The following is a 19,612-nucleotide window of genomic DNA, read 5'->3' as shown; positions in this document are numbered from 1 at the left end:
GTAATAATAAACGAAGTCTACTCTCTGGGCTGCTAATTGGGTCACTAGCTAAATCCCCTCTGGTATAAATAGCCAACCAACACGATTTCTCCTACTAACACTCAAGCCTTTTGCTCTGATCAGGCCAGCTACCCCGATATCTTCTACTACTTGTTTCTTAGTAACGACACAAGAACGTAATGGCAATTAAAGCAATGCAAGATTTTGTATTTGTTCAGCTGTATCTTGTATTGAGCTTTCTTCTCCATGGCATTTATGGAGATTATGGTGGATGGCAGGTTGGTCATGCCACATTCTACGGCGGTAGCGACGCGTCTGGCACAATGGGTAAGCTAAAAACAATAGAGTGTTGTTATCGTGTAATTTCAGTTGTACGTGTATGACAAGTATAAAGTCTTGAATGCTTTAGGTCTAGTGTTTCTTACAAGATGTGGCGATGGTTGCAGGGGGTGCTTGTGGATATGGAAACCTGTATAGCCAAGGGTACGGGACAAGCACTGCAGCTCTAAGCACTGCCCTTTTCAATAATGGCTTGAGCTGTGGTGCATGCTTCCAGATACGCTGCAACAATGATCCTAAATGGTGCCATTCCGGTACCATTACTGTGACAGCCACCAACTTTTGCCCTCCTAATTATGCGTTGTCTAATGACAATGGTGGCTGGTGCAATCCCCCTCTCAAACATTTTGATTTGGCACAGCCTGCTTTCTTGCAAATTGCACAATATCGAGCTGGAATTGTTCCTGTACTCTTCAGAAGGTAATTTCAAAACGTCCTTGGTGACATGGTCATGGTATCAGCCATGACTGTACCTTAGTCTAGACCACCCAGAAGCTCTACTACTGTAATTACTTAATGCTTGACTAGCTGGAACAGCATCATTTTAGTTTGTTTGTGTTTTTTTACAGGGTCCCATGTGTGAAGAAAGGAGGCATAAGGTTCACCATTAATGGTCATTCTTACTTCAACTTGGTCTTGATAACCAATGTTGCAGGTGCAGGGGATGTTCATGCTGTGTCTATCAAAGGATCTAGGACTGGTTGGCAAACCATGTCAAGAAATTGGGGCCAAAATTGGCAGAGCAACTCATATCTCAATGGCCAAAGACTCTCCTTCAGAGTCACAACCAGCGATGGCAAGACAGTTACCTGGTACAATGTTGTGCCTGCAAATTGGCAATTTGGACAAACTTTTGCGGGAGGGCAACTCTAGTAAAGCTAAATTAATGTCCCTGGAGATTTGTTTCAAGTTGGAAAAAATCTGTAGTTATATATATGTGTGTGTGGCCGGTTATGCTGAGGTAGCCGCCCAAGGCACCGAGGCTTTCAAGTGCTAGTATGTTTGTTTAGTTCCCAACTTTGTCAGCAACAAATGGCATGGGATGGAATAAGAGCACCTTTTCTACCCTAAATATTTTTTGTCTAGTTTAAAAACAGAAGTGTTTGATAAAGAAATTGCTTTTGAAAAAACTAACGTTATCTCTGGAAAATATGAAAGATGCATGCCTCCTCTAGTTAAAAGAGTGTTTCACTCCTAAACACGGCGATGCCAAACAGACCTTTAAATATTGCAGGCATCATGATGAATCACAGGGGCAACCCAGCACACTGGTTCAGAAGATTAAAAGATAGAAGACTCGGCAAGCAAAAGAATTCGGAGTACTATTATACTGCAGGCATATGAACAATCACATTAAGAAGCCACTCCTACATCTCTTCATATCATTTATAAATGAGAACTTAGCATCTCTACAAAATTCACAGCTTAACGAGAAAACAGACTTGACCTTTGACATTGGGAAGAAACCCTAACCAAAAACCATTCAACTCAGCTCATCATGTTTCAGGAGTTTACACACTTGATGAACACTAGTTCTTCTGCATGAAAAAACACCGCCTCTATAGTGCATCAGCATATACACCGTAATTCTAAGCTCAATAATTCAGCAAGGAGTATTTCACTCTCAAAACTATTCTGCCTTTCTCTACACCAAGCTTTCCGCCTGTAACTAGCCAATGTCCTGGGGGATCTTGTGGCCCTTTGCTCATCTCAGACATATCAACAAACTTTGCCAGCTTGTTCCCTGCAACATTTTCTCTTGAGGCTGAACTTGAGTCACCAGAGTTAGTATTATTTACAGCGGGGACTTTCTTTGACTTATCATTTGGCATGTGGTCCCACAAGGATCTTCGTATCGTGCAGCCCGGTAGCCTAGAATACAAAAGTTTCATGTATAAGACATTTCTTGAACCGAAATCCCACACTCCAAGCTGAGCCCCAGTGACAATGTAGACACAAGATTGGTCACCAATAAAGGTTTCAGGGTTCTCAACTGGAGCAGAGCTCACATGAGAGAAATTCTTCCATTTCACTGGTTCAAACCATCGACTATCCTGCTCCTCAGGTCCCAGCCACTTGGGAGCACCAATTGCAACATGGGTGTCCCAGTATGGCAAAAGGATTTTCGGAAGAGATGCCAAGTGTTGAAGATGGATACGCAGGCGATTCTGCTTGGCTCCTTCCAAACATAATCGCAAACCTGTGACGGGCTTGCGCCCTACTGATATCTGCAGCCAATTTTAAGCAAAAATAAAAAACCAAGTTTTGTCAAGGTTAACCCTTTGCATTAGCTAGTCAAATTGTCTTTTGGTTCAATTAGATAGTTACAACTGAAGAATCATGACTGCTTTACAGAGAATCCAATTAACAGTAATAAGTTGTTTGGTGGTAGAACACTCTCTACAAATCTCAGTTGCTACATATATTTTATGAGATACAACACCAGGCATTAAACTCTTTAATCCTGTTTCCCCCAAAAAAATGTTAATAGTTGAGCCATCTTTCACTTGGGACAAAAAGTACAGTAAGGTAAGAATGTATACCTGCTCCTGACTCACATAAAGCTTTTGCCCCATCATGCTGAACTGCAAAGAAGGGCAAACAGGTTCCTTTCTTTGGTGACCTGGAATATTGTCCTGTACAGGAGCCCAAATTCGAGGAATCTGGAACTCCAAAAAATATCTCAGCTCTTCAATCTGAGGTTTGTCTGGGCACAATTGTTAAAAAAATAAGTTTCACAGTTAAGAGTAGCACTACCTACTAGAAAAAGAGCACATAGGAGGGAAAGGATTCTAACTAGACAGTCATCTACTTGTCTTACATTCAAGATATAGAGCAATTGCACGACTCAGATGCTCCTTTCCAGGCACCCCAACAAGGAGATCTGCGATAGGAACAAAAGTCATCTCAATGACATCTGGAGATGACTCTACAGTTCTTGCCCATCGGATATGATTTTGCTCCAGATCATCTCCTCCCCTCCTGCGGAAAATGACAGTAACATCCTGCATATAGAAGAATAACAGAACAAATTTTTAGACCTGCCGATAAATTTATCGGAGCAAGTTCTAGAACATAAGCCTTACACATTATTTAACTGTATGTAAAGTTCTAGAACATAAGCCTTACACATTATTTAACTGTATGTAAATAATCTATTGACAAAAAGAGAATGCAGACTGCATTCATGCAAATACAAGAGTTAGCCACCCGTGGCAACTTCTTAAATGCAATAAACTGAGATAGAATACGAGTGATCCTTTTTTTCCTGATAAAATCATGACAACAATAGCAAGAAAACGTTTTTGACAAAAACATCAAAACCCATTGTTAATTCATTCCAGATCCAACTGATTCGTACAGGAAAACATCGTTGCAATGGGATTGCTATGAAAAGGCAAAATCCAAACAAGGAACAAATATGGAAAATACAAGACATATTGGCAAGCAAAACTTTTCAAAGAAAAATGATAACAACATGAAATTTATTCCAATTTCAACTAATCAATAATAGAAAACATAGTTACAATACACAGAGCAAATTTAAAGAAGGAACTGGACTGGGAACTACAAGACCAACAGATGGAGTAAAACCTCGAATGCTCAGTTGTTGCATTTGGTTAACATGTTCAGGGAAATTATGTTTGGATGTAGATACTTTGCATCGTCATATAAAGAAATCTTGAATTCATTAAAATGACAACAAAAGGCATCATAAAACAGTTCAACAAAGAGAACATTTAACATCAAAATTTCAGTGAGATAAAAGGGCAATTCTAAGAAAAGAAAAGGAAAAGAAAAGAGAAAGATTGGCTTCTACATACTTCTTTCCCAGTAAGATACGGCGCACTAGTTGGCTGAGGGTATATCCCTTGGCTGTTAAATATACCTGAATCACCACCCTGCTAAATCAAGAATAATCTGGTATAAGTCACAGGTGATCAAGAAGTAAGGGCATGTTAACGAAGGTGGACAAAGAAATAAGGAGAAATCATGGGACTAGCCTTATCCTTGAGTTTCATTGGACCTGAGCTCATATGGCCCTCTGTGTCAGAGAACCTCTGATTTCCAATATCCTGCACGTAGTGTTTAATCTCCATGGTTGACAAAGGCGATGACTGGTGTTGTTTAACATATATCACATCCTTACCACCAATAGTTACAGAAGTGATAACATGCGTCCCAAAATTTTCAATGAAGCTGTCAAAAAAAGGATGCAGTTGTTATGGACAATTTAAAGCTTTGATGCCAATATATTCCTTCAGAGAATTAAAAATTCACACCTTGCCAAGGATGGAGGATCCCAGAAAGTTGGCACGGCCCTTATAACATTTTCATGCAGCACTAAGGGGGATCTCTTAAGTTGGACCTTGGCAAGTGGGATATAATATCCATCCATCGAGAGGGTCTTCGTAGCTGCAGCATCAATATGTTTTGAACCGGTAAAACTAAATGCAGAATTGAAGCTACCAAGAGGAAGACCTCCTGATAGATTAGCCTTTTGATTAAAGTACTCCACCATCTGCATTATTTGTTGTGAGAAGTGCATTAGAGCAACTACAGCAATCTCGTTCATTAAAACAGCTTGTATCAGTATTTCAAGAAGGGAAAATATAGAAAATGCTAGTTTAGCAGTCAGTTCTTAACACCAAGGAATTTTGGCTAGTGCTATTTCATCTCAATCAATTTTAAGATTAAAAACAAAAAATCCTAGTCGAGCAACAGAGCTAATGTGTTAACTTGCAGTTTGCATTTTGAAACTCTGGACATCATTCACTGCTCACACTCAAACACTCAAAGATGATTAAAGTCCTCTGGCAAGATACAATCCAAAAGTTCAAGCATGGGTCTTGACCCATCCTCTCAAGCACAATAATTAAACACTATTAAGAAAAAAAATCCAAGAAAGTATCAAATAACTAGGCTTGAGACACATGCAACAACCCAGTGACAATAAAATGCAGACGTAATGCAAGAGACAAGTTAAATTCTCCACCCACTTGGTACTGGTGGCAAAACCAAACCAATCCAATCCTAATCGGCGTCTTAAGCAACTAAATTGATCAATATCAATTCAAGCTATCATCAATACCACCCACTATAACCTAGTCCTCAAAGCATGGATTCTTACAACACAGGAAAACAACATCACTTTCAAATCAAAACAACAAAAATTCAAAAACCCACCTCATGAAAGGTGCAAACACCTGAACTCTGGCGGCCAATTGGGTCCAAAGAGCTCCTGATGTCCCTGGAAACATTAGGCAATAGAATCCCACCAGCTAACAAAAGATCTCTAGTATGTTCACCATCAATCTCCACCACTTTAGACCCAGCAACTCCTTTACAATACAACAACCTTTTATCATAGTTCACATCAAATCCTCTCCCAAGAGCTTGCACAGCGTTCATGGCTGTGTGCATTGCTGCAGCATTAACGCTTCCTCTCTCTCCCATTTTAGCTAAATACCCAATTCTTTGACAATCATTTAGACCCTAAAAAACTTATCTTTTCCTCCATTCCCTTGATGGGTTTTCCAAAAAACCTGAAAGATCAAACTCCTATCTCAAAAACTCATAAAAACAGATTTTTCCTCCATTTCTTGCTTCAATTGACAAAGATGAAGTCTTCACAGAAATCTCATTGATCGGTATCTTCCTCTAGATCTTGAATCAATCCAAAGAAACCAGACTAAAAATCTAATCTTGAATGCATCCACTAGCTAGTACTCAACTTTCTTTCTTTTTCTCTCTCGGTATTGGTAAAAAATCTATTTTCTTGTTCCTAGTTTTTCTACTTTCTACTATGTTATCCTGCCATGTAAGAGAAGAAAGCATTGACTTCAAGTCTTTAATTTTTACGGAAATGGTTTCAATGTTAGCTAGCGTGTTGGTTTGCCTAAGAAATTGACTGCTAAAACTTCTTTTCATTCTGACATGTAAGTGGTAATTACTTATTGGAAAATTGAAAAAACGAAAAATAAAAATAAAAATAGTTTTTTTGTTACTAAATTGATTTTGATTTTATTTTATCTTGCTGAATTTATAAATAAAACACTTGATTTCTTTTAAATGATTATAAGACAATGATTTACGACCTTTTTTTAATTTATCTATTTTTTATACAGTACTCTATTTCAAATCTTGATTCTAAATTGTTTAAATTATAAACTCATGCATTTTTTAGAGAATCATTTTGTTTAAATTATGTTATTGATGAAGATTTTATTTTATTTTTATATTTAAATCCAAATTAATAATGTGTGATGCAAATCCAATAATGATGAAAGGATTACATACTCATTAGTGGAATGGATTTTTCGCAATTTTTTTTTGTTGACTTTGCCTTGATAGCTTCCCCGTGAGAGTGATAGAATCCATGCCGTCTTGTTTAGATTCGTTGATTATTAGATATAGACTTGAATTCCAAGTTATTGAATTTTCAATTATCACTTTAATTATCCTAGAAAGAAAATTCCGATTAGCACATCCTACACGGTTGATTTCACGTCTAGAGATTTAAATGATGATTTTAACCATTTGATCGGGTAGGAGACATACCATCAATGCATTTTGCAATTGTCATCATCAATGTCTAAGGACTATCGTCCACATATTTATGCTAATTGCATGAAAAGATTGCTTTTTTGAAATTATTTCCTCAAGAATTTACAATATTTTAGATGTTCTGAAGTCAAAGTTTAAGAATGAGTTTACAAAGACTTTTAGGTGTTTTGAAAGGTAAGAACAAATTTAAAAATAAGGTTTGGAATCCGAAAGCCTTAGCCTTGATTTTTCGAGAAACCAGAAAGAAGAATAATCAAATGATATTTACATGAATTGGATGGATGTTGTTGTGATTCAATTTCAAACCCTTTTGGCTCGTTTCGTTGTGTGGTGGTTGGGATTTGTTCTCCGCCCTCGCCTGCTGCCATCCACATGTCAAATGCTGTAGTAAATGCAGTGGGACATGGTTTTACTTTTGATATCCACAAAATCACGAAGAACTATTCAGCTGATTGCATCTCATGGAATCCAACAAAACACAAGGAAGGGGGGGATGATGGATCATGGACTGTACAAAAGGGGATGTCGCAAGAGATAAACCTTACTGAAATAACTCATGAGCTGCCTGGCAAAGGAATGGGCATGTATCTGTTCAGAACAGGAAGAAGATGATGGATTCTTTCCATATTGCCAGCCAAGTCATGGCCACTTGAGCAGAGCAATGGCATCTCCTATTTGGACCATGATGAAACAGTGACCTTTCACAGGACAGTGAGTGCATTGCTGACCTTCATCGTTATCCTCCCCACCTCTCAAAAATGGCACCAGCCCTCGCACAGCAGTCCAGCCAGCGTGCTCGTTCTGGGTGCGCACAGTTGCATTACAGGCTAAATAGATGAAGGCACCATGTAGGGAATGGCAGGTCCATTTATTTGTCAGGGAGTCCAGGCGACATGGTCCATGGCTGATGCTTCACCAGCTAAAAGACAGCCCCGACTTTATAAGTTTTCCCTATCACAATCAACCTCTATATAGTTGTTTCGTCAGTAACTTTGTCAGTAAAGAAAAGATGTACATTATTGACACAAATAATGGATAGCAGTAGGTCTTCGTGTGATGCGGAACGCCTGTCAACAAGTGCTAGTACAGGAGATTCTGCCATGATAATTTAATGATTTTTAAAGTGTTTTTTTTTTAAAAAAATATATTAGAATAATATTTATTTTATTTTTTACATTGATATATAAAAATATTTTTTCACCATAAATATATATAGATAAGCCAAACAAGTTTTCTCATTAAAACAAGCATAATTTTTTATTTGATTTTCAGATCAATTGAGATTTGGTTGACGTGTTCTACATGTTCAGTTTTATAACGAATCGGTTGGCTATAATAGCTAAGATGGAGATAACATTCAAATCATATTATATTCAAATCCGATCTAAAAATATCTAAAAAAATAATAATTTAAAATTAAAAAAAATTCAAAATTTTCAGAAACATGGTTCAACCAATAATCATGCAGGCAAAAGCTATAAGACAGTTTGCATAAGCATGCTAACAACCTGCATTGAGGAAATCTGCAGGTCTTGGCAACCAGTGCTCCATATCACATACACCATACACAAATCCTGTCTGTTTTACCATGCCAGCAGCAAAGAATGAAGAAGCCACCATCTAGAATCGATCCAGCTTAATCTAAAAATAGTTCTTAGCAACTGGATTAGTGAAAAGACACCCTCCCCCTTCTCTGCGAATTGCATCTGTGGGAACTAACTGCAATTAGAGGCCAGATGAACCATCGGTGACTGCAGCTATTGCCGGAGTCAAAAAGATCTTATAAATTCAAAGCTATTCTCCAGTAAGCATTGGCGTACCACAAGAACTTGGTAAAATGCATGCCATCATAAAATCTACAAGTAAATAATGAACCGTGATCATTTAACTCGTTAGCTACTATTAATCTTTGCAGAGAAGCATTGTAAATACCATAGTGGTTTCACCTCCGACTGTAAGTCCAAAACTGTGAAGCCAGATTGAAGTATGGAAACCATATTCGAAAAAGAAAAAACGATATGAACATAATTGCTAAACCCATGTATTTCCTTTACAAAAAGATCCACAGACCATCTAAACAGTCTAATCGTCGTTTTATTTTCCGACCAAGTTTCCTCATTAAGTCATTTCTGTTCAGCATTTGTTTCAATCCTACACTAATCACCATCATCTAAGCAGTTAATAAAATTCTTCTATGACAGGACAAGTTTCTGTGAGCTGGTTCAAAAGGAAAAATTTTGAAAAATTTAGCCAGTCAATGAGTGTTCCTGGTCTTTTTAGCTGTGAATAGTTGGCGAAGGAAAGCAAACTTTCCTCTTGTGCGAGAAGAAAACTCGGTTATGGTGCCATTACTTGATGATGCTGCCTCATTGGTGTCAGATTCTGGTAAGGATGGTGTGGGTGAAGGTGGTGAGAGTGTGAAGAGAAATGCATTGAGCATCCGGATGATCTGGTTGAAGCTAGGCCTCAAGTTGGGGTCTTCAACCCAACATGACTGCATGATAAATGCGAGGTCAGGGGATACATCCTCTGGAAGAGCAGGCCTCTCTTGCTGTATCCATTAAAAACCAGGTTAGTTGTCTCCGAAAACAAATAAATACCAGGTTAGAAGATTTGATAGCAATAATGCAGAATAACATCTGCAAAGATGGTCCTAAAGTGGCACACATCAGAAGCGCACAAGGAAAAAACAGCAGACTGCATTTGGATTGCCCTTGAAGTTGCAATCCAATATTAATATAACACACACAGAGAGACTTGTTTGCAATCAATTCTTCACCTTAAAAGCAGCAGCATAGGCAGCTTGCAAATTTGACATGCCTTCAAATGGCATGCGGTTGGTCAACAACTCCCATAACACAATTCCAAAGCTGTAGACATCAACTTTGTTATTGTAATGCTTCTTTTCTCCCTGACGCAGTGTCACGGTGCTGTACAACTGCAAAGGAGCTGTTAGTAAAACAGATGGAAAACTGAAAAGGATTTGTATCCTACAAGCAAATCAATATAATATTCTGAAGCGGAAAGCGGAATGCGGTATGCTGATAACATATGATGTATGCAACCTAAAAACTGTGTAAACCTCATGCTTATGAAAACCAGATATCAACTAAAACTACAGAGTAAAGAACCACACTGCTTATGAAAACCTCATGCTTCTATTTGTCAAGCAAATGCCAAAAACTGTGTTTATGTGATCCATCTGGAGCAACAAACAAATAAAATTGATGAAACAAAATGAATCAAAAATAGCACTAAAGCATACAGTACATTCGTTGTTGAAGGGTGGTGAAATTCAGAATAAGATCTTCTATGTAGTTTCTCTGCATGTCACTCTTGATGAAAATCTACAAAATGATGAACTAATGGCAAAAAATGGAAGAGGAAAAGACTCTTGATATAAAAGACACGTTCCCAACCATCAATATTGGTTTCTGTTGTTTCCCAGCAGTTACATGACTGATGTGTAACCATCACCTCTGTTTTAACAGAAGAATATTGACGCACTGCGGGGCTTCTTATGCTGCTAATATCAGGTGATAGTAAACCAAAATCAAACTATGTTAGCAAGAAGGCACAAACCTCAGGAGCCATCCAACGGTATGTTCCAGTTTCTGCAGTCATCATCTCAGTCACAGTTTCTTCTCTTGCAAGACCAAAATCTGCGAGCTTCACAGACTTCTGATTTGCCGTAAGCAACAAATTGTCTGCATCAGGAAAAAGGCTTTCCAATCATTTTGGTGAAAGGGATAGACAGTGATTATAAATTACTTGAGGGGTGCAATGTGGTCCAGGAAAACAACATTCTTTTTTGACAGCACAAACAACATGAAAGTCACAAGCATCATTAACCCTGACTCAAGATGCAAAGGTCAATTACAGAACAATTTAGAAGACCTAAAAAGGAACTGGACTCAAATATCATGCAGTGCCCATGGCCTAATTGAATTAAACGCAGAACAAAGTCATAAGACTAAAAAACAGCAATCAAGATGACATTATCCCAAAAATTTAAAATCACAGACCTTAATAGAATGTCACTTTCCCAATCGCAGAATCATAGAGGTGATAAATAAAGGTTGCATGATTCCAAATACATGCTCTTTTTGATAAAAGGCTAGTGCAAGGCCTGATCATAGTAATATTCAAATGTATCCACATTATAATGCTAACCATAAATGAACTTTGAACTCTAAATTTTGACACCAACATAAACGTTAAAAAGTAAATCCTTGAACATATTCTTACAATACCTGGCTTAAGATCTCTGTGTATAATCCCATTAGCATGCAAACAATCCATAGCTCGCGCAACATCAAGAGCAAAATTTATGGCCACATAGAGGTCTAACTGTTTCGGACGAATACTAACCAAGTACTTCCGGAGTGACATCCCTGGTAACAACTCTGTAACAATCACCATAAATGGATCCTTACAAGCCCCAATAAACTGCAAAATCAACAAACAAAAGCACTGTCCTGACTGATACATACATAAAAATTACATTACATTACCCAAAAATTAATCATAATCACACACTTTACCTTGACAAGATTCTCATGTTTAACTCGAGACATCATATTAACCTCTCTTGCAAACCGATCCTCAAGCGCAGCTCTTTCCTCCGACGTGGTCCCTGGATGAAGAACCTTAATGGCCACAATCAGATCACCGTACCTAGAAACACACAAACAAACATTTTCAGCAATCACCTACTACGTAACTAACAATAACTAGAAATAGAAACTACTCTCTATTCAGTAACTACAACATATTTTTTTCTCAATAAAATAGGAACCTACACAATCTTTTATAAAAAATTAAAAAAGAAAAATCAAGTTTCAGCTGTCATCAGCAACACTAACCTTCCTTTATAAACTTCACCATGGGCTCCTTCGCCGATTTTATTTCCGATAAACAACAATTTAGGGTCAATTAGCAGATTCTGATCAATAGAGCCGTTTTCCTCAACGGAAGTTCTCTGCTCGTAAATTTCCACTCCTCCTCTCCTTCTCTCGCAACTCATGTTGCTCAAAAGCTTACGAAATTGTCAAACTATCCCTGAATTCCTCATTTCTTGAACAAAATATCTCTCTGTTTTTCCATATATATATTTTCTGATTTCACCTTTACCAAATTATACATCCAGGTATTTCTACACGGCAAGATTGGGTTAAAATTAATTAATTTTTCTCTCCTTTTAGCTTCGGAGAGAAGTAAAAGAACAACTTGAAATCTTTTTCACAAAAAAAATAAGAAGGAGAAGAGAAGAAGCGTCGTGAGATGGAGTGACGAAGAAGAGTTGAGCTCCGGCGATATTTTCCGACGGAGATGGTGATTTTCCGAGGCGATGAGGAGGGTTTGTTTGCTTGTTTACTAAAGTTTTTGAAAGTGGAAGGTGAGAGAGGAGGGAGAGAAAGAGGGGAAAAAGCAGCGAGAGAGGAGGGGGAGTGGGGAGGTATTCTTGAGAGAAATGTGAAGAACCACTGAGAGGAGAGCACGTGGAGAGCAAAGAAATCAGGCGCCTTTGAGGTAGGTCAGCACAGCAGCAATTCGGACGTTGCTGGTCCAGCAGCCGCTCAGATATGGTCGCAGTCACGTACTCGTAGTGACAAAACCAGGCCTATTCAGCTCGGCTTACTTCCTAACTTGGCTTGGCTCGCTGCATCAGCCAGTCGAGTCTCTTTCTTTTCCACATTTGTCTCGTGCTGATATAAAAGTTAAAACTACAAAATTAATTTATAATTTAGCCTCTTTATTTTTAGTGATTTTTTATGTTAATCCTGTTTTATTTATTAAGTTTATATCTAGTACCTCCGTCCCTTCATCCTTGTATAATTAATTAATTAATTAATTGGATCTTAACTATTAATAAAGCAGTCAAACTTTCTTCACCTAACAAAATAACTTGATTTAGAATCTCTTTTTTTAAAAAACATCTCGTGAGCAAGCGGTTTTCATTATAGAAGAGACATTTAGCGATAAGTTTCCGAGGGGAAAAGAAAAGCAAAGTGATTTAAGTGAATAAATAAATAAATAAATCATTTGCTTTTCTGCTAGGGGATAAATTATAATGGAGAAAGTATGGGAGACAAGTGGATTTGGGACCAGAGAGTCTCCATCAATCTCAGTTCTAATGATCTATGATTTCCATTAACCATTCAATGGTGGTGTCCTCGTGGCCCTGTGTGTTTCCCGTCACCTTCTACACAGGAGACGACGGTGAAGCTCAAAAATACACACAGCAGGCCCAGAAAGCTGCCTTGCAAATGGGTTTTGTTCTTGTTTCTCTTGTTCTATTCTTTTATTTTGATCTTCTTGGAGGGATTGTCTAGGGCTCTGCTAATTTGTTGTTTATTAGGAGATATATTTTATTTGGTATTTAATTTATGATATTTTGATAATTAATATTTCTATTATGAATTTGATATTTGATATATATATATAAGATAATAACTATTTTTAATGCCCTAAAGTTTCCCTGTCCTTCCTTTTCGCTATCACATGGAAAACTGTCACGACTCACAAAGCCCTTGAACTCCTCCTCCACGCTTTCCTTGATGAAGGCAGCACCAAGCCACCAACCCTTGCCGCGTAAGTTTATTACAATTTGGTGCAGTATCATAGAAGGCAAAGACGTGCAAATTTGTAAGGGTAATTATAGACTTGTTCTTGGTGGTTATTAAAACCATAACTATAGTTACAAACACCCTTAGGATGGTCAATCCTGGGATGATTATTTTTATTCAATTCGGTTTTACATATTATTCTATTTGTATTTTTTTGTTACAAAAACATTTTTAAAAGAATTTAAACTTTTTTATTTAAAAAAAAGAAACCGGCCGGTTTCGGTTCAGTTCGGTTTTTTAGAACAAAAACCGATTTGACTCGATTTTTTTCGGTTTGGCTTGGTTTTTCGGTTTGGGTTCGGTTTGGTTTTAGGTTTATAAAACCAAAACCGAACCGAACGGTTTTTTCAAAATTTTAATTGGTTTAATCGGGTTTTTTTCACGGTTCGGTTTTTTTAGTTATTTTTTTTCTGGTTTTCTTGGTTTTTCAGTTTTTTTGCTCATCCCTAGTTAATTTATTGGTTAATAAATTGATAAATATTAATGATTTTTTTTTAATTTTTATAAAAAATAATGTTATTTAAAAAAATAATTAATTAAGCCTAGAAGTTTTCGAAGTGACTCATAAGAATTAAAAGCAGGCACGGTGCTTAAGACTAAGGAAGAGGAAAGGTTTTCAAAATAAAATAAAGGCAAACTGGCATTCCACGCTAATCCATTTGCCTTGGAATTTTTGAAAGTTGGACAAGTTTAAAAACTTTCTGACATAAAAGAGAGAAGCAAAAAAGTTGGAAGTTAATGGTTATCACTTTGGTGGGTGTGCCTACTAGCCCCTCATGATTTCCTCAGCTTTATTGGCCTGATTTTCTAGTACGGATTGTTTTTAAAATTTTTATTTAAAAATATTTTGAAATAATTTTTTAAAATTAACTTATAAAAAAATTTATTTTAAAAAAAAATACTTGTGTAACCCAAAAAAAAACCCTCCACGTAAACTCTTATTGCAAAGACCCATGCTGTGTCGTTATAGCGAATTGGGAAACTCTCAGGTACGAACGGTACCTCCTCCTCAGGCTCAGGCTTTCTTTCATTAAATGCTTTGTTCTGGGGAGCATGATTTCTTTATTTTGATGGACTGTTCGGCAGTGAGGAGCCAGTCATGGAGGAATTGCAGAGGAGTTGAGTTGTCAACCACGTCTTCGAATTCGAAAACAAGTTAAAAAAGAAAGCTACAGGATAAATTGATGATAGCAGCAGAGCTGTCTGTTGCTCAGGATTTCTTTGGAGTGATGCTATGAATTGCAAGTGTCCAAGCTAGAGTTTGTTGCCCAATGGGTACTTGGCTCTCTAATTAGCATGGAATCTAACTTACTTATTTGACCCGTTTTGCTGTATGTGAATATATATATATATATATAAAATTTTCAATCTTTTTCTTGGTGTTTTTTAAAAAATAAGAAAAACCTGAAAGTGGAGTAAAACTTTGATTAATTTAATAATATGATAAAAATAAATAACAAAAAAAATATTAGATCGAGTCAAGCTGGTTTAACACGTGAAACATGTAACCTGACACTTGATATTGAGATAATCTCATAGAATGATGAAATCATAAAAAATAAACTGTAAAAAAAGACCTAAGCAAATCTAGTTCAATCTTTCAAACTCGTGATTCGAAAAAGTTAATAAAATCCTAATATATAAAATGTTGAAGGAAGAAATCGAGAAAGAAAGTTCCAATAAAAAAAACTAAAAACAAAACAAATAATTATAAAAAAAATAAAGGTTAAATCTGAAAAAAAAAATGAACTACAATATTGAGAGATAAAATTAAAAAAATAAATCAATTAAAAGGATGATATAAAATATTAAGGAATGTAATTGTAAGGATAATTTAATCAAGAAAATAATTAAATCAAAACTTAATAATCATAAGAATAAGAACTAAATGTGAAAGATAAAACAATCAAATAAGGGTTAAATTAAAAAACAACCAAAAAAACAAAAAAAAAAAACAACTCTTGAACAAAAGCAAAAACAATTTTAATATAAAGATATTTTGATAATTTTATTGTGCATTTAAAATATAAAGAGTAGAAAGTGTCCCTTCCTGCAGTTAATTATTTTTTAATCCAAAGAGAACACTACTCATTTAACTGTGCAAATAAATAGAAAAAAACTAATACACCCTGCTTCCTATCCCATATGTGTTCTGTTATTAAGGAAAAAATCATTGTTTTACTATTCAATTTACAATGCCAATAAGCTTAGAGCAACGGTAAAAAATACACTATAATATCATTACCCCTTTTATTTTATTTTTAATATTAGGAATTTATATTTTGCTTTAATAATATATTTTGAGCCTTGGATTATCCATAATTTGTTTTTATTAACATAAGTGTCCGGGCCAGCTTGTGCGTACCTCGACTAATTCCACGGGCCCTAAAATTTACGATCATATAAGTCTCCAATAGCTATTATATTAACAATCACACAACTCAAATTTAAAAACACAAAAAAAAATAATTTTTTTAATCCCGAGCTCTTTACGATGCTATATGGTTAATTTTCTACGGCTTGTGAAAAAATCAGTATTGAAGTAAGTATACACTTTACAATAATGAGCTAGCTCCTCTAAGAAAGTTTTCTAGGTAGAGAACTTAAATCCTTCTTGTATTGGTCAACACACAAAATCATGAAAGAAATATACGATTGCCTAAGCAAGTAGGTAGGCCATATTTTTCATGTAGCTCTCATGTCCGTGGGCTTTATTATACCAACCCCATAAAAAGAAAAAAAAAAGAAAAAGAAAACAAAAAACAATTAAGCAACGTCAATGCCTTGCTCCATGAATAATGACTTTTCGCCATAGTTTTAAAATCTTATACATTATAATGTCCGGGTCATGTTCATAAGAGTTTACGCCGATCAACGCTAATTTATTTTTTAAAAAATAAAATAAAATATTTTTAATAAAATTTATTTTTTAAAAATCAACTAGTTAATAACCGAGTTTTAATTAAATCAATTTAATTTTTTTAATTTTTTTAATTCAGACCAACCAAAACCCATACTCAAGATGGATTGTAGAAGTTTTTTAAAAAATACTTTTAGCCCAAACATGGTTATGGTACAAGATTTGAAATTGGATTAGATGAAAAATACCAAAGTTAAATATTAATCTTGCAAGCTAGTTAGATACTTTATATAATAGAGTGTGTTTGGAGTGATGTTGTGGTTGCTTTTAAAAGTACTTTTCACTCAAAAATATATTAAAATAATATGTTTTTTTTTAAAAAAATTATTTTTGATATAAACACATCAAAATGATCTGAAACACAAAAAAAATATTAATTTAAATAAAAAAAATTTAATTTTTTTAAAAACATTTTCAAAACACAGAAATAAACAATACCTCATGAAAATTTTCACTGCTTTTTATCTCATTACCCAATAATCTACAAGTATTCATCTCTGTTATTTTAATTAAACTGCAATCATCTAAAGCACAATAGTATCAATTTTGGAGTACGTAAGAGATCAAGGCATATCTATGATCAAATTCATTACAAGCCCCACGTATCAAATGGCATTATATATATATATATATATATGGATCGGCCGGTTCTCTATGAAGATCTTGATTATACCGAAATTAAATCTAGAAAATGTTGTTCCAAGTCTTCTCTGTTTAAGTTTTTGTATATTATTTTTTATAAGAAATAATTTAAGATTTTTGACTTTTAGAAATTGAACAAGGATAAATAAACAAGAAAGAGAGAAAAACAAGACGAAAAAACATTAGCTTTTCCGGCCTTCCTCTTATAAGAATTAAGTTGTCAAAAACCATATGCCATAAAATATTATAATCTTCTAGCATCTTGTTTATTTAATCTTGTTACGTGGAACCCATCAAAGTAATGATTCCTTTCATAAATCATTGATGGCCCCCATCATCACCCCTATAAAATGGCTAGACTCCATTGATGATATCTTCTAGTTGCTTCAATAATGCATAGATGACGATGTTTCATGTCTCTCTCTACAGACAAACCCTTTGATGGACTACTGGTGGTGGGAGCTGGAGATGGGATAAGGTAGTTATTTTCTGGTATCTTCCAAACTGACCAAAGACAAGAGACTTTGGGGGGTTTGTGTTGTGTTGGGGTCTCTTCGAGTGGACGCCATGTCGGCAGCCATACTCCTTTCCTTCCTCCTACTTACTGTTCGTGTATTATTTTTTGCAGGAGAATTATTTATATAATATTAAAATACTCTTGACTGCTACTGTATACCTAACCCCAAGACGTGACAATTTCATCAGCTATCAGCGGAGAAAAACGTGAACAATTCTGTAATCTTTTCTATGGATACATCCAAATCAGTCCCCGACCTATATAAATGTTAATAGATCAGTCCTCAACCTTCGAAATCTTGTTAATTACCTTAGCTTATCCCTATAACTCTCTGGTCTATTAAGTTTAACCCCTTCAATTATTTTATTAAAAGATTATGATGTTATAGTTAAGAGTATACGACCATGTAAAGAAGTTTAAAAATAATTTTTTTAAAAAATATCATGATTGTACAATATTTGTATTTGTGTGATGATACTTGTCTTTTTTTATTATTATTAACGTGGATATCCAGGCCAGCTTGCGCGCACCTCGACTAATCTTATGGGCCCTGAAGTTAACGGCCATATAAGCCTCCAGTGACCATCATATTAGCAATCATAGGGCTCGAACGATGATACTTGTCTCTTGAATGATATGCAACTAGCTATTGGATAAATTTTGTTATAAAGATAAGTTAACAGTTTATAATAAATAAAATAAAATAAAATAAAATATTTTCTTTTACTTGACAATGGAGAGTTGTGATAGGAATAAATCTTTTGAAATTTAACATTTTATATTTGCTACGAGAACATTTCATGTTAATTAATTACAAAAAAATCAAAATAGAACTACTATATCATACAGTTGTGATTCTCAATTTATAAATTTTCTTACCCATATACTTGAAGATAGAAAATCTCTCTATAAATCAACTATACGATAAAAAAAATGATGGGGGTGACCTTGTTAGATCAAATAAAGTACAGAGAGAGTTGAGCAAGATCTTGGATTTCGAGGGCTGAAATCTTGGTGAGCATACAATTGAGTATTGATTTGTAGTCATCCCTTTTGTTTTTTTTTTTTTTTGGTGACATGGTCAATAAAACATCAAGTTGCAATGGGTCCAAGAAAATCATAGACGTTCGAGGACAGTGATGGGAAGCCATGGTCAATGGCTATAAAACTATCTATGCTACAAACTATGGGGATGAAAGTCACCTACCCGGGTTTCACGTGCTTCGATCCAACTTGTTTCCCTCGAGGAATTCTGGTCGAGTGGCTTGGTTTTTTTTGGAGATTAATGGGAAGAAAAAGACAGAATTTGGGGAGCATTAATTGTAGGGTTTGAAGATTAATTTGTTTTTGTTAGAAAGCGACTATTGTGTTTGGAAGTGTAGTTTTAGTTGTTTTTTAAAGTATTTTTTATTAAAAAATACATTAAAATAATATTACGATTGTTTTTTAAAGTATTTTTCACTAAGAAATACATTAAAATAATTTTTTTTATTTTTAAAAAATTATTTTTAATATCAACACATTAAAATGATATGAAAACACTAAAAAATATTAATTTAAAGTAAAGAAAAAATAAAAAAAATTCAATTTTTTTCAAAAATACTTTTGAAACATAAAATCAAATAAGTTTTCAACGACTCCTATTCCATTTTGTTTCTTTAACTTTTGGAAATCCCATTTTAATAATTCCTATTTGCATAAAATTGATAAATTATATTATATTCAGATCATTTTATGCATTCATTTGTAACTTTATTGTAATTAGATAATTCGATTTAGTTGAAATTAGTTCTCAATAGATATCCACTTGATATATATATGTATATATATGTATATATATATGTGTATGTGTATATATATATATCCAGGCCAGTTTGTGCGCACCTCGATTAATCCCACGAGCCATAAAGTTAACGACCATGTAAATCTTCAGTGGACCTAAAGTTTGTGGGACTCGAACTAGTAACCTCTAGAAAACAAATCCAGGATCTTACTAGT

The 19,612-nt window shown here is 35.1% G+C and overlaps 3 protein-coding genes across 3 annotated transcripts; 1 reads left to right on the top strand and 2 right to left on the bottom strand.

Annotated features, from left to right (window-relative positions):
* Window positions 1-57: 57 nt before the first annotated feature.
* LOC7482584 (expansin-A8) lies at window positions 58-1,411 on the top strand. The gene is made up of 3 exons (XM_002323629.4): window positions 58-327; window positions 447-759; window positions 909-1,411. Exons 1-3 carry the CDS (start codon window positions 180-182, stop codon window positions 1,210-1,212), a joined length of 765 nt encoding a protein of 254 aa, XP_002323665.1. The 5' UTR covers window positions 58-179; the 3' UTR covers window positions 1,213-1,411.
* Window positions 1,412-1,692: 281 nt separating this feature from the next.
* On the bottom strand, window positions 1,693-6,213 carry LOC7482583 (MACPF domain-containing protein CAD1). The gene is made up of 7 exons (XM_024587209.2): window positions 5,527-6,213; window positions 4,623-4,861; window positions 4,344-4,539; window positions 4,164-4,241; window positions 3,161-3,344; window positions 2,883-3,046; window positions 1,693-2,567 (listed from the first exon to the last, which is right to left on the bottom strand). The coding sequence occupies exons 1-7, from the start codon at window positions 5,794-5,796 to the stop codon at window positions 1,935-1,937; spliced, it is 1,764 nt and encodes a 587-aa protein (XP_024442977.1). The 5' UTR covers window positions 5,797-6,213; the 3' UTR covers window positions 1,693-1,934.
* A 2,712-nt stretch (window positions 6,214-8,925) lies between these two features.
* LOC7482582 (serine/threonine-protein kinase STY13) lies at window positions 8,926-12,447 on the bottom strand. The gene is made up of 6 exons (XM_002323031.4): window positions 11,772-12,447; window positions 11,451-11,583; window positions 11,160-11,355; window positions 10,489-10,613; window positions 9,686-9,844; window positions 8,926-9,457 (listed from the first exon to the last, which is right to left on the bottom strand). The coding sequence occupies exons 1-6, from the start codon at window positions 11,930-11,932 to the stop codon at window positions 9,161-9,163; spliced, it is 1,071 nt and encodes a 356-aa protein (XP_002323067.1). The 5' UTR covers window positions 11,933-12,447; the 3' UTR covers window positions 8,926-9,160.
* Window positions 12,448-19,612: the final 7,165 nt, after the last annotated feature.

The sequence above is a fragment of the Populus trichocarpa genome, chromosome 16 (genome assembly GCF_000002775.5).
Source record: "Populus trichocarpa isolate Nisqually-1 chromosome 16, P.trichocarpa_v4.1, whole genome shotgun sequence".
Classification (NCBI taxonomy): Eukaryota; Viridiplantae; Streptophyta; class Magnoliopsida; order Malpighiales; family Salicaceae; genus Populus; species Populus trichocarpa.
This window is presented reverse-complemented; position numbering and strand designations above follow the sequence as displayed.

Bases quoted from the DNA above. Each gene is read 5' to 3' on its own strand.
- LOC7482584 (XM_002323629.4), top strand. From the start codon at position 180: ATGGCAATTAAAGCAATGCAAGATTTTGTATTTGTTCAGCTGTATCTT. The intron at 328-446 runs GTAAGCTAAAAA...CGATGGTTGCAG, and splicing joins CGACGCGTCTGGCACAATGG to GGGGTGCTTGTGGATATGGA. The intron at 760-908 runs GTAATTTCAAAA...GTTTTTTTACAG, and splicing joins GTTCCTGTACTCTTCAGAAG to GGTCCCATGTGTGAAGAAAG.
- LOC7482583 (XM_024587209.2), bottom strand. From the start codon at position 5,796: ATGGGAGAGAGAGGAAGCGTTAATGCTGCAGCAATGCACACAGCCATG. The intron at 4,862-5,526 runs GTGGGTTTTTGA...CAAATAATGCAG, and splicing joins GTGTTTGCACCTTTCATGAG to ATGGTGGAGTACTTTAATCA. The intron at 2,568-2,882 runs GTATACATTCTT...AATTGGCTGCAG, and splicing joins TTTATGTGAGTCAGGAGCAG to ATATCAGTAGGGCGCAAGCC.
- LOC7482582 (XM_002323031.4), bottom strand. From the start codon at position 11,932: ATGAGTTGCGAGAGAAGGAGAGGAGGAGTGGAAATTTACGAGCAGAGA. The intron at 11,356-11,450 runs GTAAAGTGTGTG...TTGATTTTGCAG, and splicing joins AACATGAGAATCTTGTCAAG to TTTATTGGGGCTTGTAAGGA. The intron at 9,458-9,685 runs GTGAAGAATTGA...TAATGGATACAG, and splicing joins CCTATGCTGCTGCTTTTAAG to CAAGAGAGGCCTGCTCTTCC.